Raw genomic sequence first — 24,869 nt, 5'->3', positions numbered from 1 at the left:
AACTGGCAAAAAGGTTAGCAGAGGTAGAAACTGGCAAAAATGGGCATATCAATTGTGAGATGTGTGTCTTTAAAATGGGTTAATAGTGCTAATAATGGGTCAACAGAGCCAACAATAGTCAGAGAGTGGCAAGATTTGGTTTAGAAGTGGCAAAAACAGGCAGAAAAAAAGTGTTGGAAAGGGTTTAAAACTGACAAAAAATAGGTTTTAAGTTGCAAAAATGTGTTAAAATTGATAAAAATTGGTGGGAAAAGTGAAAAATGGGTCAAGTTTTGAGTAAAATGGTGTAAGTGGCAACAGTGTAATTTATAAAAATACTCTTAGTTTTTTTAAGGTATCTGGAGACCCCCTCTCAGTGTCTCACAACCCCCAGTGGGGTCCCAACCCCAATGTTAAGACCTCCTGTTCTAGGGAGCAGCATAAAAACTGAACAAATAATACTAAAACACTTGTTTAAATTAGAAAATAAGCAATCAAACAGACTTCACTTTTAGTTAAACTGCTCCTCTTGAAGAATCATTGTTCGTATACCTTTTCTGCATTAAGCCAGGTGTTGACAAGGGAGTACAGGGTGTTCTGGTGGTTCACATCCAGCTGGGTTAGCAGAGCCTTGATGGCCATTGCAGCCATTTTCTTACAGCGTGCAGAATCATCATTGACCACAACCAGTGCCAACGGGGCAAAAAATAAGCCGCTGTTCTGTAGAAGAAGGTTCTGAGGAGGTAAAAAACAGAAATACTTTAGAGGACTATCAAATATTACTGTGCATAGTTAAAAACTGCAAAGGTTGCATGTGTGCCATCATAATGCTGGTACTTCATGAAGCATTAACTAAAGTTGTGTCCGATTTTGCACACATTATGTGCATGCAGACTACATAAAAAATCCTCTGACCTGAGGAAAAGTCTGGAAGATGTAGGCCAGCATCTCCAGCACAGACTCCCTGCCTGTGTCATGCTCATACTGCAGCTGGGCCACCACAAAGTCCAGGTGCCCCCTTAGCTTCCTTCCTAGTGGGTAGTCCAGCAGGTATTTAAGATAGATCTGTGAAACACAAAAAAACACAAGATGTTTCAAACTTTCTGTGCCAAGAGAAGAGAACACAGAACAGAGAAAAATGGTGGAATATCATCTTTTTCGGGTACCTGCCGACAGTGGATCCTGATCATAGCGTTGCTGCCAGTGACAGACAGCCTGGCCACTTTTTTTAACACCTCCTCCATCTCAGGAACGACAAGTTTCCTCGACAAAATCGCCTGGAGAAGACAGATGCACATAGAAAAACCTCTCATATGGAAGACATTTATTTTTCCTGCTTAGTGCCACAAACACTCTGATACAGATTTCACTGCTTACCTTTAGCAGGCCGAACGCAGTGGCCTGTCGGGACTGGTCATAGATGTCCTCCTCAGCATAGCCCAGAAGCACCTGCAGTTGTGTCTCTGAGATGCTGTTGCTTTTGACATTCTTCACCAGTATAGTGATGGCCTGAAAGACAAGACTGAGCATTGTAAAAGCAGGGCAGAACTTTTAATTCTTCATACAGGCATTAAAAGAGAGACATATCACAACTTTCATTATTTTACACTGATATCTAGAGATTAGATATCTAAGTTTAAAACTGCATCCACAACATAAAAGCTTGTCCTTGAGCTTCATAACTAAAGAAAAAGTTGAAGTACCTTAAAGCAGTTCTGGACTAGGTGGTAGTTCTCCCCGCGGGCTGCCCCAGCCTTGGAGTAATCCTTTAGCAGGACAAAGAGCTGCTTGGTCAGCTGCTCTGCATTCTGCTCCACTGCAGGCAGAGGGAACTTCAAGAGCCAAGTGAATGCCACCAAAGCCTCTGTGATCACCTGGGAGGGCCGAGAGACGGGAGAGGTGGATGAACAGTGGAGAGAGGTAAAAGTTAGAGTCTACTGAACTCAGCACATAAAGTAAGGAAGTAAGTGTTGGTAGATTATTTCCTTGTTGTAAAAAATCTTCTTGCAATGAAAAATATAAATGGTATTACATTTGTAAGGAACATGCACTTGGACACTCAGCCCAAGCTGATCCCACAAGAGATCAGTGGGGTTGAGGCCAGGACTGCTGGCAGGACATTCCATCCTTTCTACCCCAAATTCTGGAGGTAGTCTCTGATAAACCTGCTCTGTGTATCTATGATGCAGCCAAGCTAACGGCTCCACCAGCTCCCATTGCATAAACAGACCCATGCTACATCCACCGCCCCCTCCTGTAACTCTTGCAAACTCATGCTGGAGCAGGTCAGCAAAAGGGTGGAAACATCTTCTCCACCATGAAAAGCTTTCTATGCTGTTTCTTAAAGAAAAGAAATGTGGTCCAGTTGTGATAAAACTGCCGCTATACTCCACCGAGCTAGCCCCCTGTAACAAGGAAGTTGCTGTCGACTCACAGTACAACTAAACCCCGCCCACAGCTACCGCCTCATTCTCCTCAAGTGACACTGATTGGTCTGAACAGCATCTAGTTCGCCACAAACATTGCAGACGAGTGCTTTGGAAGATGGTTTTGCCCGATGATTGACATGGAGTCTGGCTTTGCAAGGTTGATTCTGCCCCTCACCATCACACCGCGTCCACTAAAAGATGTTACTCTATCGTTCAGCGATCAGCACAGCGATCTCCACGTCTCCTCCACACTTTCACCCTGCAATCCAGCTGCTGTAGGCAGAATCTGGACTCAGCACTGAACACAACGTTCCTGCAAACATTCAAGTTCCAGAGCACATGTTGCAGACACCAGCCCTCTGAGACTGGAGATTGGCTGTGTGCAGTGTGCTCTAGATTGACATGGACCAACCCACACACTCAGCTCTGCTGCTCACCCCACAGATGCATGCTCCTCACAAATGTGCCATCATTTAAACGGGAAATAAACTGACTACCTATCGTTAAAACATTTGTTTACAAGAAGCATTGTTACAACAAAGAGATAATCTACCAAACACTAATTTCCTTTCTTATTGTGCTGAATTTAGATGTGACAGAAGGTTTTTTGTGATCAGGAGAGGAAAGGAAACTGACCTTGACATGCATCGAGTTGAGGCAGTCTAGAAGAAGTATTACAAAGGGATCCAGCATCTCTAGAGCCGAGGCCTCAGAAGACGTCACTTTGGATTTCTTCATACTCAGATGGAGCAGCTGAGACATCGATAAAACACACATGATGGCAACTTCAAAGACATATTACTTCAAACAGGCTAGTGAATATATAAAAAATAATTCTGCTTGAGGAGAGGATAAGCCAAAACATACATGCATGCTGTTAGAGAAGTCTGAATAGAACAGTTTCAAATTGTTGTATATTTCATCACAGTAGGTTAAGTTCTATACCGTTTGAACATTTCTGTATTGTAATGCTTGTATTTTATTAAATCCCAGCCTGAGGGGTGTACCTTGAGTCCAGCATCAACCAGGATGTGCATGTTGGTGCGGCTGCTGACCGGAGCTTTCTGACCTCCTCTCTTTGGAGTTGGAGGCAGGAGCAGGCAGCTAGGAGGGGGCAGTCTAGGGTCTGGGGGAGGCTTCGCCGAGGCTTTCTCTCTACAGTAAACACATACACGTCAGCTCAAACAGGCAGGAAGTGGTTAACTGAATTTGGATTTGCACTCGGGTGAGTGTAAATATGTTTACCTGTCTCTCTTGGTGAGCAGCGGCAGACTCTCACTGACCAGGCCGTGGCAGAGCAGTAAAATATCCTGTGAAGTCATGCCTTCGTTGGCTAGCAGACCCAGGACCAGTCGCCTTAGCACAGCACTGACGCGGTTACACACCTTCAGACTGGAGGAAGTCTCCAGAATCTGGAAGAATGGAGAGAAAACAAACACTTCAAGTGTTAAGCAGCAGATTATTTTATTGCACTTGCTAAAAATGATAGCAACTTTTGATCTGGAAGACAGAACTTTGTCCATGGGACTGAATCCCCTCTCACCTCTTTCAGTGGCAGTATTAACTTGGTGATGCTCTCTTTGCTGCAAAACTGAGCCAGCAGCTCGTATGAGTCCATGCTCTTGCTGTGTCGAGCCTCCATCAGCTTAGAGACGATCCCCTTCACCTCCTTCTCCTCAGACACCGCCCCGAACAGCTCATTGTTGAAGATCTGACCGACCAAGGGGAGAAAAGAGAGAAAATATCCAAACATAACTTTTTATTCTAAATAAAACATTTGACTGCTGGTCCATCCTCATTATCTGAGGTGTCTGCGTGGTGTAAATGTTCTCACATCAATGAGCATGCTCATGCATGGGTCCAGGTCACCACTCTTCAGAGTCGGACTGAGGACAGACAGGAGCTGGTACACTGTGAACGTCAACACGTGGACCTGAAAGAGAAAGAGAGAGGAACAGAAAATTAGGATTTTCAGGCATTAAAGAAACACGTCTTCTAAAAGAAGCCTTTTTAAAACTGAAGTAAACTATGTCTGATTTTTTATTTGCATTTCTAAAGACAGTCCTATTTTCACATGCACAGCCAGGAGCAGAGTTTAAAGAGGTTGGTGTAAGTGGCTTGATTATATATAAGTGTTTTTAGAGTAACATGAATCATCTCTTGTTGTCTCTGAGCGTGCATCCTGGCTGTTCAATGGTAGTGCTTTTATAGTCAAACCCACCCATTCACAACCATTCACTCACATTCACACTGATGTAGAGAGGCCATCATTATCAGCTTACACCATTCAACACTCCATGACACAGTACTGGAACAAGGTTGCCAGATTTTCAGATATATTTTACCGCAAAATTAAAAAAAATGATGCTGTGAAAACTCCTGCATGAGGAACAAAATAGTAATCTTCTCGATTCTAAAAACTCCAGACAAACGGACATGATTAGATTTCTGCTGAAAAATCGTCTGTGGTTTCAACATCTATGGACATTTTTAACCTATTTTCTCTGCTGGAATCCTTGACTATATTCTGTACTGTAAACAAAAAGGTAAGATAGTTAGTATTTATATCTGTGGGCTACACTGGCACTCATACAGGAGTGGCATTTATGTGAAAGTTATAAAAAAAATAGAAATTATAAATCTAACTCTCTGCTGCTTGAAAGCGTGAGAATGGCTGCAGACGCCGTCTATCTCAGAACAAAACTGCCATAATTTTCAGCAACAATATCAGCCAGTTGAATCTACTAAAAAGAAAAAAGGAAAGTTGTAAATTTAAAAAAAATTATATAAAACATTAAAATAAAATAAATTAAGAACGAACCATTTCAGTTATTTTAATGACATAAAAAACTAACTATAAATCAAATTAATTAAATTTAATTATCAAATATAAAATAGATGAAATTTAAGTGATTTAAGCCATTTTCTATACCGCTTAGCCCGTTAGGGGTCGGGGGTGCTGGAGCCTATCCCAGCTGTTGTTGGGCAAGAGGTGGGATACACCTTGGATTGGTCAACAGCCAATCACAGGGCTGGCATGTAAAGACAGACAACCAGGCACGCTCACACTCACTACGGCCAATTTAGAGTCCCCAGTTAACCTAACGAGCATGTCTTTGGTGGTGGGAGGAGGCCTGAGTGCCTGGAGCATACACGGACAGAACATGCAAACTGACATGGAAGTGAACCAGGCAACATGAAGCAACAGCGCTAACCCCTGCACTGCTGTGCAGCCAGTTTCAGATTCACTCTGGTTAATCTGGTATTAACCAGGTTCTAATCTGGAATTAAATTATGTATGGATCTGTTTTTAGAATTAGCACAATGGCTCGCTTTAGCTCAGTTAGCTTTAGCTAGAGCTACCTATGTTACTATATAAACCAATGTAGTTAACTAAGCTTTAGCAACAAGCTAAAGCTAACATACCTACGTAGATAACACAGACACAGAGTTGTTTTATGAGCTTAGCTTTAGCCACATTAGCTATGTAGCTACATTGTATACATTTGCTATGCAGCTCTGTTATCTATAGCCAAGTTATCTTCAGTAACGGGAGGCTTAGCAAATATAGCTTTAGTTACTTTAGCTGGGCAGATGCATAATTTACATAGATGCATTGTGAGCTTAGTTTTAGCAACATTATCTACAAGGCTTACCCAACTAGCTGGGCTACATAAGCTACACTTGCTGTGTTAGAATGTTTTCTGAAAGGAAGAGCTTTTCTACCGTAAGCAGACCGTTTACTCTGCTTTGTTAAATGTTCCGTTATCAGGTGTTGTGTGTCAGGTTTTCATCTTTTAACTTTTGGTATCCTAACTGTTACCTTAACCCCAACCCCCCCTCTGAACGGAGGTTTCATCCGATTTTATTTGAAACTTTTAGCTTGTATTTCCTTTCTGAGATAGACAGCGTCTCAGATGAACGGTCTGCAGCCAGACTGTCTTGTGAGAGTGTGAGCTTCTGTATGTTTTTGTGTGTATCTGACAGAGTGCAAACTTGAGTATAAAGAAACAGAAACAGAAGCTTCCATTTTCTCTCTCCTCTTAAAAACTTACCTTGTACAACTAAACTTCAAAAATCCTGAAACCTCCTTTTAAAAAGACTGAGATATCAGGTAGATACCAGCAAAGATACCTGCACTGTGCACCTAGACACTTTGCCCTGGACGTACAGTAGGACCCAATTACTAGATTACACACAGAGTATTGTAAGAAGTCAACAACATTTCATATAATCTGGATGCATAGACAGAATTTCCTCCCAGTCTCAGCTTAAACAAACATGTTTTTTTCTGCACAAGTTTAAGACAGATTTATGGCCAGCACAATCATAAATCTATGTTGTTCATTGTTTCTGCTCTGTTGTTGTCTTTTCTGCATCTCATCTATCCCTTTACAACCCAAACACAGACACAGCAGACGGCTGTGCACCATGAGTCTGGTTCTGCTCAGGTCTCTGTCTGTTAAAAGGAAGTTGAACTCTTAAACTCTGATTAATGTTCCCTAACATTAATATATAAAAAAAAGAGACTGACTGACATTAAAGCAGTAGTGTCTTCTTAACTTTGGTTTGGAAATGCCTACCTGATAACCTTTGACCAGGATCCCCTGCATTTCTTTAAGCAGGTACTGCAGATATCTGCAGCCCAAAGTCTCAAGGATTTTCACCAGAGTTCCTCTGGCCACGTCACGGATCTCCTGGAAGCGGTTCCTCAGCACCACACACACCTTTATCAGGATCCTACAAAATACACATCACTTAAATGTTTGGTAAAACTCCTCATATATGAGTATGAAACACCTTTTATATAGTCTTATTCTCTGTGTGTTTTATCCATTAAACACAGGCAATGTGGCCCTGAAATCTTTATTATGTTTAGGTTAAGAACTGACTAAACATCCCACAAACAGCAGCATACCCAGGCAGGTTGGCCTCCATGATGTGTGGCGGGAGAGTCTGCATCAGTTTGACCATGGCGAAGGCGATGGGTATCCTCACCACCTCTTCATCCTTCACATCCTTTGACTTCACAGCCTTGTGCTCTTCATCACGCTTCACCTAAAATAAACACCATTATTATGAAGCTATTTTTATCTTTAGACTCTTAGGAACATTTAAGGACTGCATGCATGTGTGAGCGTCGTACCTTTGCATTCAGACATTTGTGCAGGCGGGGAAGCACGCTGTTATTGACCGTTTCATGGATGGTGCTGACCAGAGACTCCAGCTCCTCTTTGCTCTGCGGCAGCCCGATGGCTACAGGGACTTTAGGTTTAGTGGTGACTGCATCCTTGGAGGAAACCTCCTTTTCTCCACTGATAGAGTCTGTTTCCATGGGAGGGTCGGATGGAGCTGCCTTACTGTCTACCTCCATGGCCTCCTCATCATCTTCGCTATCGTCAGATTCATCTGCTGCAGCGTGGTTCTCCTCGTCTGCATCTTCAGCAACACTGCCAGCTTAAAAAAGCACATTTATCTATTACGTGACACATCATGTTTCCTCCTTTATTAAGATAGGGACAGGCGGCTCTGGCTACCGAGAGGGCTGCATGAATATTAATGTCAATGCCAAAAGAGCCAAATTGTTAAAGACTGTTGGACATTCCCAGTTTAGCCCCTATGATTACAAATAATTCAATAGGAATATGTAGGTTTCCTGATAATTTATTACAGCAACATTTATGTATTCAAACTAAAGAGCAAATAGAAATAGTTTATTTAATGAGATAAAAACAGAATTTAGTCAGTTTGAAGCAGCTCTATGCAGTGAACATGATACTGATGATTAAAAAAAAATGTTTTTTAGAAACAATTACAGCCATTTTAATCTACTAACAAGGAAAAACAGAAAATAACTTAAAAAAAAACAATACATTAAAAAAAGGAAAATACAAAAATTTAGATAAAATTATATTAAACATTGAAATATAATATTTAAAAAATAAATTAAAAATAAATAAATCTAAAGATTTTAATGAAATAAATAAACTAAAAAAAATAAAAATGAGAAATACATTTAAATGAAATGAAATTTTAATCTAAAAAATAGATAAAATAGATAAAAATTTAAAAAAAAATTTAATGAATGAATTTCTAATTCAAATGAAACAAGAAAATGAATAATCAATAATACTGAACACAAATAAAGAAAAATAAAAAATGTATAAAATAAAATGAATTAAAAACACCAATAAAAGAAATTTAGAAGTTAATAAATTTTTATTTTTTAATGAAATTAAAAGGTTTAAAAATTCATATTTTATTCAAAAAAAATTAAAAGAGATTTAAATAAAAGAAAATTTAATAAGGAAATATTGAATAGATATAATTTCATTAGAATAAAAAGAAACATTTAAAATGAAAAATAAGAGTTTAAAAGACAAAAATTCTAATTTTAATGAAATAAAACAAAAAACAAATAAAAATATTCAGAACTTATCAAATTAATTTTAACATTTTAATGAACTCAAAAAACTTAAAAAAAAGTTTATTCAAGAACAAACTGAAAATGACATTTAAAAAGGTAAAAACAAATCAAATAAAAATTTGAAAAATTTTTTTTTTTTTTAATCAAAATAAATTGAAAAAGTATTAGCTTCAAAAAAACGTTTTGCCTGCTTTCATGGGAGATTTTGTCTGTTTTCTTAAGTTTATAATTTATTGTTTTTTGAAATTGACTTTTTGGTCTCATTTTGTGAGGTAGAGGGCTGCATGTGGCCCCCGGGCCGCCAGTTGCCCAACCTTGATTAAGATGAAAGTGTAGAGTCTCTTACTTTCTCTGGTCTTGGCTGCCTCCATTTCTCTGCTGAGGGTTTGATGGTCAAAATGGAAAGCCTCAAGAACGGTGACCAGCAAACTGAGAATAAAGATAAAGTAGATTCAGAAGAATGATACTCTTCGTGTAAAAATCATATCTGAGTTGATTAAATACAATAAAAACCACAGTTAAAAAGCCATGCATGGATTTTAAGCAGATATCTCAACCTGACGGCCAGTTTCTGCTCAGCCTGTGCCGTCTGCAGGATGTGGATAAAGTGTTTCAGGTAGTACAGGTACTTAGACCAGGTGAGCCTGCGACACACTGCGCCGACCACCTCCACCGATGCTGAGATCATGTTCTCATGCTACAGAGAGGACAAAAACAGATGAAATTGTGTATTTCTCTCAACGTTTTAAAAGCAAAAGCTTTTTGTGGACTCGTGAACCACCTTGAGCATCTTTTCATCCAGCAGGGCGGTCAGGGCGTACGGCATGATGTAATTCTGGAGAGAGCGAGGCGTCATAACCACTTGGCCTTCAGATAGCTGCTTAGCTAATTTCCTCAGGGCACGGCCTCGACGGTGAATCTAAATAGACAACAAAAAATGTAAAAATCTGTTAACGGGGTAAAACAGATAAATGCTACACCACCACCATGAAAAGGACTGTGTGCACATCTTTTTAACTGTAGAATTTTTACATTTTTTTAATCACAATATGGCTGCATCACATCAGGTTGCATTATGGGTGGGGTGGCCATGTTGGAGGCTATGTAATAAACTGTGTTTGGAACCCCCATGTTGATGTTACCTCCAAAAAGGTTCAGCAAAGATTGCTCTTTTTGAGGAAAATGAGAACTTTCCATGTTTCTCCTGAGATGATGACCCTCTGAACTTGGCCAATAAGAACTGTAATATTGTGAGTCTTGTTAAAACTGCTGGAAAAATCTCAGGAAGACAGCAGGCTGGGGTAATGTCAGACAGGTCCTGAGGAAGGCTAATGCTATTCTGGATTGTCCTAATCATCCACTTCAGAGTGAGTTTGAGCTTTTGTCCTTGGGTCCTTGTTTTAAGGCTCCAATAAGGAAGACTAAAAGACTGAAGTCCTCATTTATCCCCAGTGCAATTTAATGGCAATTGGCTTTTAGGCTTTATTTGCACATCTTCACAATGCACTTTTGCATCAATTGGTAGCAATTTTCAATTTTTTCTATTTACACAAAACATCCAACAAAATGTCTGAGTCAAAATGAACTGATAAAGAGGGATAGAGGAGACACAGGAGTGCTTTCCTGTCTTACCTGGATGTGCTTCATGTGCTCAAAGAAGTCTGACTCTGGGTCACTGTAGTTAGTGAGCTGGACCAGGTCTCTGAACTCTTTCTTGGAGGGGAAGGTCTTCACCAGGCAGGCGAGCACAGTGGTGTATTCATGCTGCACACTCTGACAGAGGAAGGAGAAGGGGAGAGTAGGATTAATATGACCCTGACTGAGTTTAGAAGTGTCAGATTTAGCTCTGACAGAGCTGAAAGGAGGGGAGGTTGGTGTTCTCACATCTGTTTTACTGCGTAGACCCTTGTGCACAGCATCCAGGATGGTGTGCTGCACAATGTCTTTGTAGATCTGCTCTCCAGGCCCGACCACTGCCAGCTGGGTGATGACAGCAGACAGACACAGGGTGGCGTTGTCTGCCAGCGACATGTCACCAATCTGCATCACAGAACAGGGGAAGAAAGAACCATTAAAACTATCAAAATCCTCTCACCAGCTGCTGTTTCTGAAGACGCTATCTCTGCGTCACCAATCTGTTTACCTCATAGGTGTGGAAGCAGTTGTGTATGATGGTGCTGATGAAGTCCAGGTCCAGAGTGGCCATGTCTTTGACACGTCTGGTTGCGTCTTGGAAAGCCGTCAGGCGTACGTCAAAGTAGATTTCATCCAAGTGTCGACTGTCAAAGGCATTAAGCTGGAGAAGGCGAGCAGGAAGCAATGAGTGTCATCTAACACGACATGAAACTGCCAACCAGGTGTCACCAGGTGATATGAAACTGCCAACCAGGTGTCACCAGGTGATATGAAACTGCCAACCAGGTGTCACCAGGTGATATGAAACTGCCAACCAGGTGTCACCAGGTGATATGTTCTTCAGTTTTTAAGATATCTAAAAAATACTCCTTCATAAGTTTCAACATTATACTAACAAATGCCCATACCTGAGCTGCTGCATCAGTGATGTATGTGAGTGAAGGCTCCAGATCTGACAGAGTCTGTAAGACAAGCAGAACAGACAGGTGACAAGGATTAGATCAGGGTTGGACAACTGGCGGTCCGGGGGCCATACACGGTCCTCCACCGCATTAAATGTGGCCCTGAAATCAATTTCAAAAACCAATGAAAAATAAAACTTAAGAAAACAGTTAAAATCTGCGATGAAAGCATGAAAACAGAGACACTTCTCACAGGATCTTCTGCTACTGGTATGTGGTTATTTTACTAAGTTTTTTGACTTGATTTATACAGAGTTTCAGACATGACATGGTCAAAACAAATTAAATTGTGGCCACAATATAGCTATAACGTGTGCACGTAATACTTATTTCATAGCCACAAAATACCAGTTTGTGGCCACGAAATGAGTATTACGTGCACACAAAATACTAATTTGTGGCCACAAAGTAGGTCTAATGTGCGCACGAAATACTAAATAATATTAATATCATTCCTGGACAGCTGGGTAAGCAAATTGAGCGCACCTTCTCTAAGGTATAAGGTAGAGGCAGTAGAGGGGCTAAAGCTACACGATGGACAGGGATAGTATGTTTGAATTTTATTTAGCCTGGGAATGAGCTACAAAGATATTCTGAAAAGCCTGGCATTGCAAGGAACCATTATTACAGGGAGACATTCAAACTGAATGTTGAGAGCCAGGTTACATAAACTCATTAAATAAACTATTTCTAATCATACTTGGGTTTTAAAAAAATATAAATTATGGTATAATAAATTATCAGGAAAGCTACATATTCTTCCTTTTATTGAATTATTAGTGATCACAGAATATCCAACTTTCTCTAACAATTTGGCCCTTTGGCCTTGGCAATAAAATTAATGCGGCTCTCTTGGTAACTAAAGTTGTCCATCCTTGGATTAGATCAACAACATGGGGCTGTATTTGCAACAGTTCAGTTACTTTTAATCAGGAATATCAGCAGATTTTTGCGATATGACAGGAAACGTAATGAATGCATGTAGAAGTTACATTCATTCTTTCCACCTGCATATATTTAGGTTCATGGACTCTTTGATGGGCCTATCTGCTGCAGAAGTTAGGATTCTAGTTAAGAGGGAAGTTAGTCACTATCTAAAATTGCAAATACAGCATACTTGTAAATAAACTACAAGGTTTTACCTGGAAGACGTTAGTGAGGGCCTGCCTGGGCAGCTTGTGGTGGATGATGGAGAAGAGTTTGCTTAGCGGCCGCAGGAAGGCCGAGGGCTGCACACACTGTCGCAGAAGGTTCTGGACTGTGGCCAGGATGTCGATTTCTGTCTCCTGAAACAAACACACAGTAAGGTCATTAATGAGCTCCATTAGGATGAACCTGGCATAACAAACAGCCCTGTCTGGGCTGAAATAACTTTTTATTGCCCCAAACTGAACCTCTCATGCACTCCTTAGAGACCGTGCACTGGGCAAGGGAGTGAGGACCCTACTGAAACTGTAGCTGTTTTTATCATTACTATTCTTCCACCAAAGAATCACTTACTGGGGGTCTAAACATGTTCGAAAAGTCACCACACTTCCCCTAAAATTGCCAAGCTTGAATTTGACATGATAAAAATCAATCCTGCCTGATAGTTGGGAATCTTACTTGAGGGTTGTTGCCTTTCTGGAGGTAGGGAAGCAGCAGACCAATGAGCACTGAGCTCTGCTCCTTATCGCTCACGAACCGACTGACCCTGATAGACAAAAAGAACACTTTAATGCACATTCAGTGTTTTAAATGAAAAATGTGCACACAGAGAAACAGAAACACTCACTTAGAGAGGATGTTGAGCTCTTTGGCCACCTGTGCCCTGAACTTCTTCTTCTTGAGTCGGTCAGTGTTGCGTACGACTCCGCTGAGGTACTGCAGCAGGGTGGATATGTGAGGCAGCAGCAGCCTGGAACCCTGAGTTAAAGAGTCTGGAGGAGAAAAGAAAGAGCATTTATGATGTTTAAATGTTCTCTAATCTGATCACTCTGCTCAAGGTAAACTCTGCTACCTTCAGAGATAAGAGCGCCCTCTCCAGGCTGTGGGAACACACAGTTGTTAACACTCAGCTCTGCCTCAGACTCTGAGGGGACAAAGTCTTCAGTGGTAGCTAGGGACTCGGCGATGTCCATGACCATGGCTATGGTGGCTGGGGAAGCATTCTTGGCTGAGAGGAGAGCAAAGACGTTGAGGAGGACATCGCACTCCAGCTGGTTTGGCTTCTTCTTAGCCAAGAGCGGGAAAAACCTGAGACAGAGAGGCAAAAATGGACTTCAGCTTTTAAAGTTTAATTGTAGGTAGATGATAGAGATCTTAGTGGAATATAACAAATAGAGAGGGGGAAAGAAACACAAACCTGGAGTTTTTGCACCACACATGGATGAGTTTCAGCAGAGGTGTGGGAGAGTAAGGACTCTCTGTGGGAAGACGACAAATCTGCACAGAAATTAAAGCAAACACCAGAGAAGTTTGAACAAAGACATAAACGTGAAAGAAACCCACACAGTGAGTGATTTTTTCAACATGTACCTGAGGCCAGACCACCGCCTGGAAGACAGCGTCCAGCTCATCTGGACTGAAGCTGTGGGAGTCGAAGCCGTCAAAAAAGTCCTGGATTCTCAGAATGCCAAGTCGCCTCAGGTTCTTCAGGGGACTGATGCAACCTGCACGCAACTGCAGACAATAGCAAACAAATCAACACTGACACCAAAACAGAGCAGATTCTGAGGAGAAAGAGGCTTTTAAGGCTGCGTAGAATGGTGTTAAACAGGGTTATAAAATATAGTTTTCAATGTGTCTTTTATTTTCTTCATTATTTTGACATGTAAGTATCTCATACTTGACAGCGTTAGTTTTAACAACTATTTTTTATTTAGTATTCCGTATTTGCACAGGATTAGTATTACCTAGGGACCTCTGGTAATTTGTGTTAATCATGCAGGACGTCTGTGTTGTTAATCATCTATGAACTGACCATGCTTGTAATTCACAGAGTAAAGGTTGAATTACTGTCCATATTTCAGCACACAGTGATCCACAGGTAAAACTGAACCTGTGCAAATTGGCACCTCTGTAATTTAGAGTGGTAATTACGTTTCTTTACAGTCCTTTTTTCCAAAATCAACTATGTCTGTAATGTACAGATTAAAAATTCCAGGCAGAATTACCTACCATATTTCAGCACACAGATGTCCACAGGTAATACTAATCCTAATGCAAATCTGCATTTCTGTAATTTAAAGTGGTTATTATGGGGTTTTTATGGTCCGTATGGTTACATTTTTTTCTGTGAATTGACCGGGTCTGTAATTTACAAAGTCAAAATTCCAGGGTAAATTACCGACCATACTAGAGTGGTTATTATGGGGTTTTTACGGTCCATGTGGCTAGATGTTTTTTTTCTGAAAAACTGACTAGGTCTTTCATTCTCAGAGTAAAATAATCAAGGCAGAATTACCGTCCATATTTCAGCAGACAGAGATCTACAGGTAATTCTAATCAAGCACGATTTGGCATCTCTGTAATTTAGGGTGGTGATTGTGTTTTTTATGGTCCATGCAGCTACATGTTTTTATGAAACCCAATCATGTCTGTAATTTGCAGAGTAAAAATTCCAGGGTAAACTACCGACCCTTTTGTTTTCCTTCAGAAAAGTCTGTAAATTTGAGTACATCACTTATCCAAACGCTGACGTCAGACTTCCACAGGTAAACTAGTCCTGTGCGAATAGTCTTTAGATAAAACTGCTCATTCGAAAGACTTAGATTAGATAAGTTTAGACCATTGGATGTATTTAGTCTTTACTTTAGTCAGAACATCTATTCTCATTGCCTGAATCTGGTGCCAAATCTTATTTGTGTGTTCTAAGCATGCTAAAACCTGGGATCCCTGCTTTCTACAGCTGAGAGGCAGAAGAGCTACAGATGTGTTGTGTTTAACAGATTTACCAACAGCGGAGAACTAAAATGGAATTTCAATGTCTGACAAAAACTAAATCAATTTTAAGTCTCATTTAAGTCTCATGGACAAAACCTAAATATACTTCTCATCAGAGTTTCTTACATTTGCCCCTACAGAAACACCTAATTTATTACAAAGGTCACAAGGAAATGTATATTAAGGAACATGTCTAACATATTTTGATCAGTCCTTCTCCTGATTACCTGGTCCCGTTGGTCCAGGATAGTGGACACAGAAGCAGTGACACACAGCAGGATCTGCAGCACCTTGGGCAGGTAGATGTGGATGAGATGGCCCAGTTTTTGGATGACCACGTTGATGATATTCAGCAGACTGTGCTGACGTCCCAGTGGCAGAACAGCTCCTAGATCTGTGTCTGCTATCGCTCTCTCCACAGCTGCCAGGCAGGGACCTGAGGACAAACAATGGAGAAGAGTAATGGAGTAATGAGAACTGACCATGATAAACCCAGAGAATGGACCCTGATAAACCCAGAGAATGGACCCTGATAAACCCAGAGAATGGCCCCTGATAAACCCAGAGAATGGACCCTGATAAACCCAGAGAATGGACCCTGATAAACCCAGAGAATGGACCCTGATAAACCCAGAGAATGGCCCCTGATAAAGCCAGAGAATGGACCCTGATAAACCCAGAGAATGGCCCCTGATAAACCCAGAGAATGGACCCTGATAAACCCAGAGAATGGACCCTGATAAACCCAGAGAATGGACCCTGATAAACCCAGAGAATGGACCCTGATAAACCCAGAGAATGGACCCTGATAAACCCAGAGAATGGACCCTGATAAACCCAGAGAATGGACCCTGATAAACCCAGAGAATGGACCCTGATAAACCCAGAGAATGGACCCTGATAAACGCAGAGAATGGACCCTGATAAACCCAGAGAATGGACCCTCCCCTGTTGTGATTTATCAATGATATCAGTGCATGTGTTTTGGATCAGTAGCATTGCTGCTAGCATCCTGTTTAATATTTGAAACATTAACGTTTTTAAGCTGAAATCTGTGTCAAACTATTATTGCTTTCTTATGATAAAAGTACCTATTTGTGCCACTGTTTAACCCCTATTTCTACCCAGTTTCACCAGTATTATTTGCCACTTTCATTAATTCGCAAAATATGCATGCATTTATGTACTTTACACCAACTTTGTCACATTTCAACCTTTTTCATCACTTCCTCACCAGTTTACCAAATTCTTACACGTTCTTGTTATTTCTTAATTGCATTTTACCACCTTTTTTGTCCATTTCTAGCACTTTCGAGTATTTTTTTTACCACTTTAAAACCCTTTCCACCACTTTATCTGTATGTTTTTGTGAGTTCTACACAATTTTTGTAACTTTTTGCCTATTGTTGCCTCTGTTTACCCATTTTTCCCCCATCAACCTTTCTTCACTTTAAATAGTCATTTCTTGCCAATCTTAACATGATTTTACTATTTGTGATACCCTTTCATCCCCGTTAAGCCAATATTGCCATTGTTAACCCCTTTAACCACGTTTTATGCCAGTTTTTTGCTAATTTCCCCCCTTTTTTTTCCACTTTTATTCCATTTCTGCTACTTTTAAAACCCCATTTCACTGCCTTTTCAGCCAGTTTTTTTGTCTTTTAAACCCATTTTAATTCTGTTCTGAGAAAAGGGATTTACATTTTTAAGATGGCTTAATATTGTTGCTTTGATAAGAGTGGTTATGGTTCAGGTAATAATGTTAAATATTGATATTACAGCTTTACTTTACAATGGACCATGATTTAGTTGACTTTATCCCCTCTTATGGGGGGACAGCCTTGTCTGCACATAACTATTCTTGAATGTGCATGCTGTGTTCAACCACCTTCAGGTACAGTGGGGGTCCCGGGTCTCTGTCACCTTTATTTTAGGGTCGCTGGCTGAAAAGGTTAATTTAGAGTAGAATTAGGTAACTTGGTAGAGTGCAGTCTACCTTCAGGTTGGGTCAAAGAAAGAATAAAACTGCATGATGCATTTTTCAGTCTAAAGGTTCTGCTCAAAGTAATAGCAATTTTCAGATCTTTATGAGACACCAAAAAACAAAACAATAAACTTTGATAAATACTGATTATGTTTCAGAACTTAAATATAAAACTAAACATGTGATTCATCTTCCTCTCCTCCAGCTCTGAGTCCTAGAAAATCTTCTGCTCTGTCCCACAGACGCGTTCTACCTTGACTGTGATGGCAGACGGGCTCCAACAGCAGGTCGATGAATATTCCCAGCTCCTCAGCCTGGCAGCCTGCCAGGAAACGCAGGATGATGGAGGACCGAGAGGCGGCGAATGCCTTCCCCTGAAACTTGCTGCCTGCTTTACTGCGCAGACGGCCAAACAGGATCCTGTGAAATAAACAGAGAACAGAAAGTGTTGACTGAGAGCTCAAAGCGAGGTGTTACTTTATTCTATTAAATCTGTGGTACATTATTAACTCAGGATATTCTTTAAAAATGAAAGGCATCTGGATAGAACAGTTATGGGGCAAAGAAATGCAAATGCAACATGTTTTTTTGGGTAAATTAATAAGTCTGCATTAGAAACATTATTCCATTAAGGCAGAAAGAAGACACACAGACTTGCTCGGTACCTCATTAGCAGTGGGATGAGTCTGGCTCTGTGTGAAGCATCGACCACCCCGCTCTCATCAGAGATGTTGAAATGAACTATCTCCTCTTTGAAGTGTTTGTCATCCAGAAGCTTCTCCAGATTCTCCCTAGAGGAACAAACAGGTCAGACACTCCTACGGCTACTGGCACGGCCTCATATGAAGCTAATTTAACTGAAAGCACATCAGGAACATCCTCAGATATGAGCAGAATAGAAAACAGAAAAGAAGACACTCATTTGAATCAGAGTTTGACTATAAAGGCCTTAGACCCTCACTAGATCAGTGATACAAAACCTCCTGTGTCTGCAGACAGGCTAAAGGTTCTGTCATCTGATAGCTTAATAGCAGACAGTAGAGGTGATCCTGAGCAGAGGTGGAAGTCTACATTCCTCCCCCTGTAACTGTAGAAGAGCTCTGATTCCTACCATAGATACTGACAATGAGCCCATTCAGGAAAACGAAGAATGGATTATTGTCACATCAAGAGGGAATTACTGGAAACGTGTCTTCCTGTCCATCTCTGCAGATGGTTGAATAGTTGTCTTACTTGTACGGGACTATGTTGGGTTCTTTGTATGAAAGAACACACTCCAGAGCCACTCGCTGGATCTGCTGGTCCTGATGGCAGAGCAGCTGAAACGAGAGAAGAAGGTCGTGCCGGTTTGATTTAATAGATCAGTGGTTCTCAACGTTTTTCCTCAAGGCCCCCCTACTCATACCTAAGAAAAGCTAGACACCCCCATGACCCACTTAGAGAAAACAAATATCAGTTTTAATTGTTTTCAATTAAAGGGACTGTTATAACTTTAAGGGGAAAATAATTAAATAATTACTGAATAAACTGGCAAACTAGCAGAAATGGTGAACAAGATTAAAAAGTCGCAAATATGGGTTGATGGGAAAATGGTTGCAAAGTGGCAAAAATAGACTAAAAGAGACAAAAAAGCAGCAAAATGTGTTAAGAGAGGAAAACAGTGGTAAAAATGGTGAAAAGCAGTTAAAAAGTGGAGACAAATGGTTTCATGTGGAAAAAAATATGGTAAAAATGGTCAGGAAGAGTGGTGATAAGGGGTTAAAAAGTGACAAAAATTGCGAAAGGGTGGCAAAAAAAAGAAAAAATAGTTTTTTTCATGTGGCTTCTGCCACAAAACATGAACTTTGACCCAGTTTCCCACAGGCTTTATCGGATTTTGCACCAAAACGGATTTTAGATCAGAAGACAGCTCAATTGAAAGTTTTAATTTTAACTCTCAGCTCATTATTTACCTGAATGCGTTTAACTGTTTTTTGAAAATAAACTCTTCAGTTGCAAAAATGGTGAAAAGCAGTTAAAAAGTGGCGACAACTGATTTCGTGTGGAAACAAATACGGCAAAAACGGTCAGTAAGAGCGGTGAATAAGGGTTAAAAGGGGCAAAAATTGCGAAAGAGTGGCAAAAAAAAAGAAAAAGCAGCAAATCTGTGATAGGAAAGGAAAAAACTGGCAAAAATAAAAATGTAAAAGTAGAAATGGTGAAATGTAGTTTCAAAAATAGGGCAAAGAGGGCAAAAAAAGGTGGTTAAAAGTGGTTAAAGAGTAGCAAAAATTTAAAGTGGCCCAAAAGTGGATAAAATTGGTCAAAATGGGCGGTAAAAATGGTAAAAATGGTTGCAAAGTGTCAAATGTGAGTTAAAGTGACAAATATAGACTAAAAGAGACAAAAAAAGCAGCAAAAATGGGTTAAAAAAGGAAAATAGTGATAAAAATGGTGACAAATTGTTTCATGTGGACACAAATATGGCAAAAATGGTCATGAAGAATAGTGAAAAGGGGTTAAAAAGTGGCACAAATACATAATTTGAAGGTCAGAATGCAGTAATAGCTTGACTTTCTTTTTAGCTCTAAAATAAAATAACTGTTAGCCAGGTGGCTAGCACCAATGCTACTGATCCAACACACATGCACTGATATTATCAGGGCCCATTCTCTGGGTTTTTCAGGGGCCCAGCCAGTTCTGTAGGCGGGCCCGCTCCCCGTCAGCTGACCTGATCTGCTGTACTCTAGTAGCAGGTCGTAAACAAAAAGCAGAGCTTTAACTCATATCCATCTAGTCTTGTTTGGAGTAAAGACAGTCGCAGCTCTTTTTAAAGATTATTTGGCTCAGCAATGAAATAAGAACCAATCTTCCCACAGAACTCTTAATTTTTTCCCATTTTGCATTTGCAAGTTAAAAATAAAAGACTGGTGAGCAACACATCATGACTCCCTTGTAACTTGTCATCTTGACCTGAGTTTAGTTATAGAGTTATTTCCAAGTGTCCTTTAAAAGCATGGCTAATTTCCCCCATTAATCTGCACCACCAGTGGCTTCACTGCACACAGCAGATAGGAATAGCATGACCTGGTTAGAGAGCCACAGAAATGATGCACAGGCTGTTAACTGAGTTATGATATCAGGTTGTTACTGTAGAATTATTATCAGTGCAGCCACACATTGTAATCTGCAGTAATGCTTTGTTTAAACAGCACCTGGAAGTGAAGTTCTTACCTGGTTATACAGCTCACTGAGGCTGCTCTCCAGGTAGAGGGACCGAGGATTGGTGAATTTGGCAAACACCTTCAGGTGAGCAATCAGCTGTCTGTTAGTGAAGAGAGCATCCAAACAGCTCAATAACTTCCATTTCATTATAGCATCATGAAGAAACAACCTAAACCACTGACTGACACCCTCTGAAACAGAGAGAATGTTCTAGATAGGACAGAGAATATATCAAGATCCAGCAGTGTATTTAACACTACTTTACAGTTTGTAACACTGTTAAAATCTGCACATCTTTAAACATCAGCAATAACATAGAGCAGACAGACTAATGCAAAAGTAATCTAAAAACCTGAGACGGCACTGACAAAGACTTCAGGAGTAGCGGTATCTGCACAGTGAGATTAATCTAAATATCTGAACTGACAGAACTGAAGATGAGGAGCCTTACTTGGCAGCAGCTCTCCTCGGAAGCGCCTTCCTCTGTTGTTTGCTGCCTTCCTCCTCCTCCTCCTCCTGCTCCTCCTCTTCATCCACAGCCATCCCAGAATCCTCCACTGCAGCACTATTCCTCTTCCTCAAGTCCTGAGTCGGGGCAACCAGCAGGTCGGCAGGGAAGAACTCATTACTGCAAACAAGAGGAAAATAAGAGCTTATACTTAAATGGGACATGCATTCCTTTCTCTGACCCCCAAAGGGAACTTAGTGAACAGCACCCATAAAAATACCTGTATAAGACTTGAGTAACTTACCTGATGAACCTGAGCAGCAGGGGGCTCAGTTCTCGACTGCGGGGTTCCACTCGCTCAGGAAACTGAGCCATGGAGCGCCACAGCAGGCTGCGGAAGTTTGGGAAATCTGTCCTCTCGTTGGGGTCTACAGTGGACTTCACTTGTTCAAGGAAGAGCACCCCCACGTCCCCACTTTCTATCACCTCACAGCCCGGCTCTCCCTGAAGGCTTGGTCCCTCTTCATCATCATCCTCATCATCCTGCAATTCTTTCTCTGCGACAGGCAAAGAGTGAGATGAGCTTTAGTAGCATTTTCTTTGTTAGGAGAGCGGAATACAATCAGAAAAAATATAAGGATAGGTGTTCTGTTAATCAGCATGCATCCCTGCTTTGCATGATTGTATGATGATGTCTTAGAAAATGTGGGGTTCAACAAATAAAGCACTGCACTGGAAATTTAAATCCAACACATGGAAGTCGTCGTCTTACCAGCCAGGCCTGCAACCATCTCCAGATGCTCATGGTAAACCCTCCAGAACTCTTTGTTGTCCATTCCCCTGGCATGAGTCCTAAAGTAGGAAAACAGAAATGTTTAACATGTATGCTAGCATTATTATTAGCATTTTAACTTAAAGTTAATGGGGGTGTATGACAAAGTTATCAGTGTCGCATTTATTGCCAACAATAGATTGTGGTTAGCAGAGTCCCTGATCAAAGAAACCAACCATTATACAGAGAAACTGTGTTTTTACAGCACTGATGACGATGGATTTTCAGTTTGGCAGTGTTTGTTGTTCTGTACTCACACAAGAAGTTCGATAACCGGGTCCCACAGCGGCCTGAAGTTGACAAAGAGCATTGCGATCAGGTAACGCAGGGGCACCTGGAGATAAAACAGCAGAAGAAGACATTCCTTTAACTTCTATTGCAATTCTAAAACGCTGAAACACCTGTGCTGAAATGAGCAGTTCTAAGATTTTCCACTCATGATGTCATCTGGGGAATTAGCCCCGCCCCCAGGTTTGGTTGGCCCTCCCCACTTGAAGGAAAGTTCCACCCTCCTCTCCTGATCTCCCTCTCAGCTGAGAGCCACATCTATTCCCTGAGAGGGGCGGGGTCAGGGGCGGAGTCAGACAGCTCAGTAACATTTGAAGCCACAGACACAGAAACAGCTGGTTCTGAGCAGGGCTGAAACAGAGGGGGTTTTAGACATGCAGAAATCCAATACTGGAGTGTTTTTTCAGCAACAAACTTCACAGGCATGTTTTGGGGACCTCTCAGACCGATATCAACCTGTCATAAAGGGGAAAAATATGTGATCTTTAAGTGTTCTGTACCTGCTGAAAGGTGTTGGCTGGCCCTTGTGGCAGACTGCGCTGCACCAGGTCGTGTCTTAGTTTCCGCAGATGGAGCAGTTTTTCCCTGTAGTCCTGGACTGAAGCTGGGACCAGCTCAGCCTGCAGGCAGATTGCAAACACCGGCTGGACCTCCACATTCTCCTCGTCCTGCACAAAAAAGAGGCAGACACTCCCGTTAATAAGAGAATGACTTCACTGTTTCACGTAGATTTAATGAGCATTTGGTATTGAGTGTCTGACCTCTGTGAGGGGAGGGAGCTCTGCCTCAAACTGAGACAGAATCCTGAGAGTCAGCAGGCGGATCTGAGGGAAGAAGTTAAATTATGGTAGGATTTTTAAAAAATGAGAAGAAATCTTTTGATACTCATTTAAATTCTAAATCAAATATATCTTTTTACACTTTAACTTGTTTTTTCTACCTTGGAGATGTTGGAAGAAAGGTTGGCCTGTAGGATCTGGTAGAGTTCCAGCAGTGCATTGTGGGAGAGATGCTCTGAGACGCCACTGAGTGACAGTCGGGTGTAGTACAGGTCTCCTAACAACAGGGCAGACAGGTCTGTGGGAAACTTCCTGTAACCACAAAAAACATGAGGCTCACTGGTTAAACCAGGGTAGGTCAAATGGTGGTCCGGGGGGCCACATGCGGCCCTCCGCCTCATTAAATGTGGCCCTGAAGTCATTTCCAAAAACCAATGAATTATAAACCTAAAGAAAACAGTCAAAATCTGCCATGAAAGCACAGAAACAGAAACATTTCTCATATGATCTTTTGTTACTGGTATATAGTTAGTTATTTCACAAAGTTTATTTGATTAGAAAAAATAAAAACTTGTTTTATTTCTTTTAATTCTTTCTTTTATTTGTATTTTTGTGTAAATATAGTTTTTGATTTTTTTTTTAATACACACTGTTTTTAGTTTTTTTTTCATTTCACCAAAAACTTCATTTTATTCATTTACTTCTGGATTTATTCTGTGTTCGTATTTCATTTTCTTGTTGTTGTTTTTTTCTTTTTTTGCTTTATTAATTTTTTCTCATTCTTAATTTATCTTTTATTTGTGTTGAATATTATTTAAACTCAATTTTTAAATTTATTTAGAATTTAGAAAATTATTCATTAAATTCTTAATTTTTAAATTTTATTTTAAATGTTGTGTATGCTATTTTTACTTAAATGTTATCTATTCTGTTTTTCTTAATTAATTTATAATTATTAATATGTGTTTGTCAATTTGATTTATTTTTAGTTTTTAATTCTATCAAAATATTTGGAAATTATTACTTTAAATTACTTTATTTCATTTTTTAATTTTATCTCAATTTTTCTATATTTCATTATCTTATTTTTGTCCCTCATCTTGTTATTCTTTTTTTTCCATTAAGTTCTCTCATATTTCTTTGGCAGTCATTTCAATTAGCTAAAATGTCTCTATAAATTAAATTTACATGCATCATTAAATGCACTTATAAAAAATATGCAAATAGAATACCAGACCCAGAAAGTTGCTTGAAACTGGTTTAACTCTGTGTTTATCTCATTAAATAAACTGTTTCTATTTGCACCAAATTTTTAAAACATGTTGTTATGATAAATCATCTGGAAAGCAACATTTTCTTCCTTTCATTTATTAATAATCACAGAGTTAAACTGAGAATATCCAACAGTCTGTAGAAATTCAGCCCTGTAGCACTGACAATAAAATTAATGCGGCCCTCTTGGTAACCAAAGTTACCCTTCCCTGGGTTAAACCCTCCATTGGTAGAGAAAAAAATCAATTTAATAAGTATTTTTCTATAAAATTAGCCACAAAAAGAAGAGTTAATACCGCAGGATGGAGTTGATCTTGTCCACAGTGAGCAGTGAGAGGAGCTGGGCAGAGCTGTCCAGGGTGAGGAGGCAGCTCAGAGCCTGTCTGGCTACAAACAGACCGGCTGTAGAGAGGAGAGAGAGGAGATGAAGGGGGCTTTGGTCATTCTCAGGTACAGGGTTGTATTACAAATATTTCCTGTTGCTAATTAGACCACACAGTAGCCATGTTAGAAATGAAATAAACAGCTGCTGTTCGGGTTTAAAACCAACAGAAACAGAAGAAAAGTCAAACCTTTAGCCAGTTTCTCCGTCTCTATGTCACACAGCAGATGGTTTAATAATGCAGTCACAGCAGGAACAATGCTAGCTGAAGAGAGAGGCCTGGAGATAAAAACAGTCAGAGGAAATGATGACATGAGGAAAATA

The 24,869-nt window shown here is 40.3% G+C and overlaps 1 protein-coding gene across 1 annotated transcript in view; it reads right to left on the bottom strand.

Annotated features, from left to right (window-relative positions):
• Window positions 1-24,869, bottom strand: part of utp20 (UTP20 small subunit processome component) — a 37,048-nt gene that overhangs the window by 6,550 nt on the left and 5,629 nt on the right. Inside the window, exons 14-53 of the mRNA XM_041781078.1 lie at window positions 24,736-24,824; window positions 24,460-24,565; window positions 23,053-23,203; window positions 22,874-22,936; window positions 22,613-22,780; window positions 22,082-22,158; window positions 21,765-21,844; window positions 21,297-21,549; window positions 20,996-21,172; window positions 20,554-20,644; window positions 18,574-18,659; window positions 18,006-18,131; window positions 17,594-17,760; window positions 15,584-15,792; window positions 13,950-14,093; window positions 13,777-13,856; window positions 13,432-13,667; window positions 13,207-13,351; window positions 13,038-13,125; window positions 12,575-12,718; window positions 11,379-11,432; window positions 10,979-11,131; window positions 10,720-10,875; window positions 10,468-10,608; window positions 9,617-9,754; window positions 9,393-9,532; window positions 9,182-9,264; window positions 7,555-7,865; window positions 7,327-7,466; window positions 6,992-7,148; window positions 4,243-4,341; window positions 3,952-4,119; window positions 3,654-3,820; window positions 3,416-3,563; window positions 3,045-3,161; window positions 1,683-1,853; window positions 1,357-1,488; window positions 1,146-1,256; window positions 895-1,044; window positions 532-714 (exon numbers count right to left, since the gene is read on the bottom strand). Coding sequence (XP_041637012.1) covers window positions 532-714; window positions 895-1,044; window positions 1,146-1,256; window positions 1,357-1,488; window positions 1,683-1,853; window positions 3,045-3,161; window positions 3,416-3,563; window positions 3,654-3,820; window positions 3,952-4,119; window positions 4,243-4,341; window positions 6,992-7,148; window positions 7,327-7,466; window positions 7,555-7,865; window positions 9,182-9,264; window positions 9,393-9,532; window positions 9,617-9,754; window positions 10,468-10,608; window positions 10,720-10,875; window positions 10,979-11,131; window positions 11,379-11,432; window positions 12,575-12,718; window positions 13,038-13,125; window positions 13,207-13,351; window positions 13,432-13,667; window positions 13,777-13,856; window positions 13,950-14,093; window positions 15,584-15,792; window positions 17,594-17,760; window positions 18,006-18,131; window positions 18,574-18,659; window positions 20,554-20,644; window positions 20,996-21,172; window positions 21,297-21,549; window positions 21,765-21,844; window positions 22,082-22,158; window positions 22,613-22,780; window positions 22,874-22,936; window positions 23,053-23,203; window positions 24,460-24,565; window positions 24,736-24,824 — 5,599 coding nt within the window. The remainder of the gene's footprint in view (window positions 1-531; window positions 715-894; window positions 1,045-1,145; window positions 1,257-1,356; window positions 1,489-1,682; window positions 1,854-3,044; window positions 3,162-3,415; window positions 3,564-3,653; window positions 3,821-3,951; window positions 4,120-4,242; window positions 4,342-6,991; window positions 7,149-7,326; window positions 7,467-7,554; window positions 7,866-9,181; window positions 9,265-9,392; window positions 9,533-9,616; window positions 9,755-10,467; window positions 10,609-10,719; window positions 10,876-10,978; window positions 11,132-11,378; window positions 11,433-12,574; window positions 12,719-13,037; window positions 13,126-13,206; window positions 13,352-13,431; window positions 13,668-13,776; window positions 13,857-13,949; window positions 14,094-15,583; window positions 15,793-17,593; window positions 17,761-18,005; window positions 18,132-18,573; window positions 18,660-20,553; window positions 20,645-20,995; window positions 21,173-21,296; window positions 21,550-21,764; window positions 21,845-22,081; window positions 22,159-22,612; window positions 22,781-22,873; window positions 22,937-23,052; window positions 23,204-24,459; window positions 24,566-24,735; window positions 24,825-24,869) is intronic.

Source organism: Cheilinus undulatus, linkage group 23, assembly GCF_018320785.1.
Source record: "Cheilinus undulatus linkage group 23, ASM1832078v1, whole genome shotgun sequence".
In the NCBI taxonomy this organism is placed as follows: domain Eukaryota; kingdom Metazoa; phylum Chordata; class Actinopteri; order Labriformes; family Labridae; genus Cheilinus; species Cheilinus undulatus.
The sequence above is the reverse complement of the archived record's forward strand: the minus strand, read 5'-3'. Positions and strand labels throughout refer to the sequence as shown.